Genomic DNA, 7,008 nt, shown 5'->3' on the forward strand with positions numbered 1-7,008 from the left:
TTTTTCCTGGACACGGAATGGGAAGTTCTTCAATGTAGCAAAGGACCCCAAGGTGTCCATGCGGCGACGGTCGGGGACGCTGGTGATCGACTTCCACAGCGGGGGACGGCCAGAGGACTACGAGGGCGAGTACCAGTGCTTCGCCCGGAATGACTATGGCACTGCTCTCTCCAGCAAAATCCACCTCCAGGTTTCTAGTGAGTAATGACAGTAGCACAGAGCGAGTAGCCCACAGTGTCCTGAGGAGAGCAGGGACTATTTGTGTTGTATGAGACAATCAACACAAGAGAGACATGGAGCAGCTAGAACAAGTCCAGAGGAGGCCACCAGGATGATGCGAGGGCTGGAGCACCTCTCCTATGAGGACAGGCTGAGAGAGTTGGGGCTGTTCAGCCTGAAAAAGAGAAGGCTCCAGGGAGATCTTATAGTGGCCTCCCAGTACCTGAAGGGGCTCCAGGAAGCTTGGGATGAACTTTTCATAAGGGCAGTTAATGACAGAACAAGGGGAAATGGGTTTAAGCTGAAAGAGGGGAGGTTTAGATGAGATATTAGGAAGAAGTTCTTCACTGTGAGGGTGGTCAGACACTGGAACAGGTTGCCCAGAGAACTTGTGGCTGCTCCTCCCTGGAAGTGTTGAAGGCCAGGCTGGATGAGGCTTTGAGCAACCTGGTCTAGTGGAAGGTGTCCCTGCTGATGGCAGGGGGGTTGGAACTGGATGAGCTTTAAGGTCCCTTCCAACCCAAACCATTCTGTGATTGTAGAATCATAGAATCACAGAATCTCTTGGTTGGAAAAGATCTTTGAGATCACTGAGTCCATTTAAAAGAAGCGTGGAGAACATCTAGAAGTGCTCAAACATCTCAGCCTGCTTCTTCTGTTACCTGTGTTGGGAGGTATCCAGCCACAGGACCGAGATGGAGGTACGGGGGTCATGGCTGTAGCTAACAGGGAAAATACTCGGTGTAGATTTAAGGGAGTCTTGTGCAGGTAGAAATGAAGTTTGCATTGAGGCCGCTCCATTGAAACCAGGCCAGGTCTAGCGGGAAGAGATCTGCAAAGTTACCATCTTCCTTCCTCACATGGTATCTTTACTTCTTCTGGCAGAGTCTCCCCTGTGGCCCAAGGAGAAGGTGGATGTGATTGAGGTGGATGAAGGTGCTCCACTCAGTCTGCAGTGCAACCCACCGCCTGGCCTGCCCTCTCCTGTCATCTTCTGGATGAGCAGCTGTGAGTTGAGGGAACCCTCTCCCCACCTTGAACCCTGCAGCATTTATTTAAAACAATGTTTAGGGTCATTACTGCTAGTTCAGAGCTTGGAGGCATCCCTGACATGGGTCAGGGGTTTCTCCTTCACACAGCTGCCCACAGGAGGACCTGACTTGCTTTGGATGCCTCTTCTCTCCTGCAGCCATGGAGCCCATCCACCAGGACAAACGTGTCTCCCAGGGCCAGAATGGTGACCTGTACTTCTCCAACGTCATGCTGCAGGATGCCCAGACTGACTACAGCTGCAACGCACGCTTCCACTTCACCCACACCATTCAGCAGAAAAACCCCTACACCCTCAAGGTGAAAACCAGTAAGTGTCACAGTGATCGCTCAGGATGGGTCTTCCCTGGTCTTTTTTGAGAAGGATTTTCTTTCCAGACACCTTGTTTGTGTTCTTGATGGCACTGATACCTACGAGGGAGAGGAGTGGCTTCCTTCATTTCATTTAGGATGGTGCAGGAACCTGTTTGGATGAGGAGTGATGGTCCTCAGATGGTTCACCTGGCAGGGAGGGGTGGCTGGTTTCCCTCCAGCATCTCAGAGCTTTGCAGCTTTGAGGGCTGCAGAGGAACCTTGGTGCTGGTGTTGCTACGTCTTGTGTGTCTGGGATAAACTGGAAAGCATTTCAACACAGATGGGGTGTTCCCCCTCTCCCATTTTAGGGAAATGTATAATATCGAGTGTTCTTTCACTAGTTTGAATAGCTGGAAATAGCTTTGGTTTGCTCCAGGCTTAGGTTTTGGGGAACCCTGAGCCGTGCTGGTGCTGCAAGGTGGGGACTGAGTGTGTGTCAGCTCAGCTGAGGTTCTACCTACTGAGCAGGAGCTGCTGTTTAGCTCCATGGCTCTGGGATGTGCTGACGGAAGGGCTTGAGCCTTTGGGGTCTGAGCGTGTACATGTGGGACATACTCAGGATGGTCATGGTTAGACCATGCTCTTGGTTTCACCCTGGTGAAGCTCATCATCTCAGGGGACAGGAGAAGCACACATAAAGAGCATTTCCATGGGCAGGTCTAACCACTGGCAGTCTCTTCTCGAGAAACAAGACTTCTTGAAGGAAGGCAAGTTCCAGATGGGAATGTGTTTCATGCCAGCTGGCTGGGGGGGACACTGGCAGGCAGGACATGAGCTGAGCGCTGCAGGACACAGAGCTTTTGAGTTGATGCAGGTCCTGCAGAGCACAGGCTCTTTTAGGGGATGTGTGTGGAGAGGACCATCATAATCAGCAACCAACACAGAAGTGGCATCTACAAGCCCAGTCATCACCCAATCTCCTGTTCCCAGTAAGGTCAGACTGGGAGGAAGGGGTAAGGCTGTGTTTTGGGGATCAGGCAGGCACAGGGCACTCCTGAATCCCAGCATTAGGAGCTTAATCTGGGCTCGCAGCAGCTTAAATTAGATGTAACGCTATTAAAGCGACGTGAAAGTGATGTGAGGAGCAGATGGGGCCTGGAGTATTTTACGCTTTTATTGTAAGAGCTTCTTCTCTGTGCAAAGCACGAGTGGAGAATGAGCAATATAAGCACTGGCAACAGGCTCTGTGCTACTGGGGAGGTCGTTCCTTCTGAATATTATTTGTCTGTTTACAGAGCTGGTCAAACAATGCCAACATTTCCATGTTAGGGAAGGACTGAGTCCTGAATTAGTGTGAACTGGAGAAATTCTGGCAAAGATCTGTGGTTGTTTGAGCCTCCAAAGGCTCCAAACTGACATATTTGTCAAGCTGTAGAAAAAATGTGGAAGAAATCCTGGAAGATTTCTGTGCAGACAGATACAAGCACCTCCTCTTGCTACAGTCAGATGCCACCACAGCGTTTTGCTCCCAGGCTCTGTAGAACTGGCTTCCAATTATACTGGGTTTTATACTGGGCCCTCTCAGTTTTCCTTTGGAAATATCTGCTGGATTTTTATCAGATGCAAATGCCACCCCAGAGGCCCTTATAATTTAAAGAGCTGAGGCTCTAATTTCTTGTCTGTTACAATACAAAAAATTCTTTATACTTAGAGTGTTCAGAGGAGATGAGCTTGTATTTGTCTCAAGCTGTTCAGTCATCTCAGCCTTAAGCCATGAGCATTGTCTGTCTTCAAAAAAAGAGTTGACCAGCTGATGAAAAATCATTGTGTGGGATCATCATGCCCTTGGGTTCAAGAAGAGACAAACACCAAGGCTTGGTGGAGCAATACAGCCCTGCCTTTCCCTGCAGAGCATTTCTCTGGTGTCCCCAGGTTCAGGCAGCTCTTGGGTGTTGCTGGGCTCTCTTCACCCTCTGGCACAGAGAACCCTGGTGTGGCTGATGGCTGAAGGCTCAGGGCAATAACCATATGGTGGCCAACAACTATATGGTGGCCAACAACTATATGGTGGCCAACATCACCTCTAGCATCTCCCCTTGGGCAGATGATACCCTCAGGTGGCTGTGCCACATCCTGGTGGGAACGAGGATGTTTTCACACACCAAATGGTGTTTTGGGTAAGGGTGTGAGCTGAGGAGGGCAGATCCTTCAGCATCCCCCAGTTCTTTGCAGGAGCTTTCTTCTCCCAGTATAGGTGATGGCTGGTGGTGGTTGTCAATAAATGCAAGCAGCGTGTTATTGAAGAGCTGGTATTTTGCATGTAACACAATCTACTTTAATTACCTTGTAATTAAGAGGGATTTTACAGCAGATTATGCTTTTAAATCCTAATTATTATTTTTGGTTTTATTTGTTCATCTATTTCCATGCCTTTCTCCATCATTACGCTGCTGCCTAGCTGTGGCCAACCTGTGCTTTATGCTGGGGAAGAAGTAGTGGGAATAGTTAAGAAAGTGAAGAGAAAAACATTTTCTTTTTCAAATTGAACTAGTTGTTTAGGTTTCTTTTTTTCCAAAGAGATGGATGTCTTTATGCTGAAAACAAAAACCCTTCAAGGAAATGTTCATGATACAATTTTCCTACATTTATTTGTCTTCCCATCTCGTAGGAGGAAAACAATCCTCTTTTCCTCTCCTTTATTGCTGTGTGATGTTGTTTGTCCCCGGAAGGCAGCTGTGCTCTCAGTGCTTTTGTCTCCCTGCTGTTGCCTGTCCGCACTGCTCTTATGTTTTTGGGAAGTTATTTTGTTTTCTGTCCCCCCACCCCCAGCCCTGCCACCCCCTGTCCCCCTCCCCGCCCGCTTTGTGGCACTCGATATGCTCACGGTCTTTTGTTTATTGCAGAGAAACCCCATAACGAAACGTCTTTACGAAATCACACTGACATGTACAGTGGTGAGTCAACGCTGGCTTCTGGAGACCTTCCCTGTTTAACCCCTCGCTGCTTAACCTGACTTATCTCCCGTGCTAACCGGGCAGCGAGCCGCCGCGGCCGCAGCATCCTCTGCCCCTCTGTGTGCCCAGGGTCCCCATTTATGGGTCATCACCTCCACTTTGCAAAAATCTGGTGTGATAAAAGAGCCAAACAATGAAAAAAAATCCCCTCAAACTTGTCACAATTGTGTGTTAAGCTGATTAAATAGATAGGCAGAGCCCAGCTCAAGAGGCATTTGGATTTGAAGCTGTGGCTGCTCCTCCCTGGAAGTGTTCAAGGCCAGGTTGGATGAGGCTTTGAGCAACCTGGTCTAGTGGAAGGTGTCCCTGCTGCTGGCAGGGGGGTTGGAACTGGATGAGCTTTAAAGTCCCTTCCAACCCAAATCATTCCATGATTTTATGATTAATAGGATCTGGCCCACGTGAAAAAGTGTGTGGTTGAGGGAGCCCAGCTTGCTCCCTCACCAAAGAGGTGGCTTGTCCTCAGCAAGGGCTCATGATTTAAAGATAGCACCCACCATTCTTCTTCTCTCTGTCTTCAGAAAGAGCATCTATTGTATTTGCAACTAAACACAGGCAGTGACTGGGAGGGAAAAAAAAAAAGAAAGAAAGAAAAAAAAGAAAGAAGAAAGAAAAGAAAAGGAAAGAAAAAAAACCCCAAGGAGTATTTGGTTTTCTCAAAAGCTGGGCACTTTGTTTCTTTGTGGTGAGGTTGTAGATGTGTTGGATGCTTTCTCAAGGCTCTTGCCCTTTGTCTGGGCAGGGAGTTACCTCCAGAGCCTGGATTTGCTGGGATGAGGCTGTCCCAAACTCATAAATTATGCTTCAGACACAAAACTGCATGGCTCCCTGGGGCACAATCGCTGCCCTGAGAATAGATTGGAGATGTGATGGATGTGGTGGGGTAACGTGGGCAGAGCTGGGCAGCACCAGGGGTTTGTAGGGGAGCAGGGAGACTGGGTGGTTTGCAGGGATGCCAAAGGCCACCACGGAGTCTGACTGCCCCGAGGCCGGGTGCTCTCCTGGGCTGGATTTGCTTCCTGCCCCTCTTGCTGCTCACAGGGGCCAGGGTTGTGTGGCAGCAGGATGGGGACAACCCCAGCAATGACCCACACTGGTCACTGGCCATGCCCTACAGCAAAATCCTGCTCAGCTTCCCACAGCCTTGCACCACCCAGGGCACATTTTCTTCTTCCACAGGGATTTTTGGGGAGGAGTGCTTGTGCCAGCTAAGAGCAGAGAGGGATGGAGTGTGAGAAAAGGAGGATGTTCCAGGTGAGGGCACTGGGTTTGGTGTCCCCATCCAGAGCCCTCTTGTGCCAGCAGGCAGCCTGGGCATCCCTTCCCTTCTGATGGACCCAGGGTGTTGGCATCTCACTAGGAGCTGGAGTGGGAGGTTTTTGAGGATGCTGGGGAGCTGGGGAAGGCTCAGCAGAAGAACCAGCCTTGGAGGAAGCACTGGTGGCAGCAAATGTGCTGGGTGTAGTCTGAAAAGATTTGTAGGAATGGCTGTGAAAGGGGATCACCAGCAAAATGAGCTTCCATGGGAACTGCATGAACTGCATCACACCTCGGCGAGAGGCGAGCGGGAGGAGATGCCTCTTGTAGGCACGGGGAGCCAGGGAGGAAAATCCAGTGGCAAGCTCTCCTGTGAATGTATCCTGCAGCTCAGCAGTGTAAGTGATGTTTGCATTTCAAAGAGAACACCTTCACTCTGCCTGGGCACCGTGTCTGTGTTTGCACAGAAGAGGGAAAGTCACCGTGGTGGTCCTGGGCTCCTCAATCTCCTGCTGCACATCTTTGTTCAGGGAAAAGGGATGCTTAGAAGTGACTCAGTTAGGAAAATGAGATCTTATCTGCACATTTTCATAGATTTCTCCAAATTTCTATTCATAGGCACATTGGGTAAATTGCCTGCTCTTTGCAATTTATGGGCTATTTGCACTTAACATCTCCAACGTTTTATGGATCTAATGGATTCAAATCACCCACTCAAGCCCCTCTGCAAATCTGAGCTCCGACCCTGCAATTTCTTCATAGTTAATGAACTGGTGGGAAAATTCTTACCCTTCTCAGCCCTTTTTCTTTTTGCTAACCCCGTGTTTCTCCCTGGAATGACCTGTACTGGCCACTGGAACCAGCAAAGCAAATCTTAGGGTTGGGGAGTGGGGAAGAGGGACATCAGTGTCCCAAATCTTTGGGTCTTTGGGAGACCTGGGGCTCTCAGACCCTGCACTTGGGAGTGCTGGTGCCTCGGTACAGGCTCAGGTCCCGAGCCAGCTGGCAAAGGGCTCTGCAGAGCTGGCAGGGAAGCTCAGTGGGGATGGGGACAGGACAGGGGTACACGGCAAAGCAGCGGGAGGCTGTGAGTCACCTTCCCTGCTGATCTGGAGTGGATGTGCTTGAGCTCATCTCAGGGACGTGGGACCTGCTGGTGTGGACATGGGGCATG

General features: G+C 49.9%; 1 protein-coding gene across 7 annotated transcripts in view; it reads left to right on the forward strand.

The window, feature by feature from the left end:
- NFASC (neurofascin) overlaps positions 1–7,008 on the forward strand; it is a 53,933-nt gene that overhangs the window by 4,087 nt on the left and 42,838 nt on the right. For 4 of the 7 annotated variants that reach the window (XM_010163636.1, XM_010163641.1, XM_010163639.1 and 1 more), the window contains exons 4-6: positions 1–197; positions 1,105–1,227; positions 1,409–1,579. The exon at positions 1–197 is cut by the window's left edge and continues 3 nt beyond it. In XM_010163636.1, coding sequence (XP_010161938.1) covers positions 1–197; positions 1,105–1,227; positions 1,409–1,579 — 491 coding nt within the window. Of the gene's footprint in view, positions 198–1,104; positions 1,228–1,408; positions 1,580–4,466; positions 4,518–7,008 lie in introns of all 7 variants that reach the window. The other 3 variants (XM_010163634.1, XM_010163637.1, XM_010163638.1) reach the window with 1 other exon arrangement.

The sequence above is a fragment of the Antrostomus carolinensis genome, unplaced genomic scaffold (genome assembly GCF_000700745.2).
Source record: "Antrostomus carolinensis isolate BGI_N321 unplaced genomic scaffold, ASM70074v2 scaffold14652, whole genome shotgun sequence".
In the NCBI taxonomy this organism is placed as follows: domain Eukaryota; kingdom Metazoa; phylum Chordata; class Aves; order Caprimulgiformes; family Caprimulgidae; genus Antrostomus; species Antrostomus carolinensis.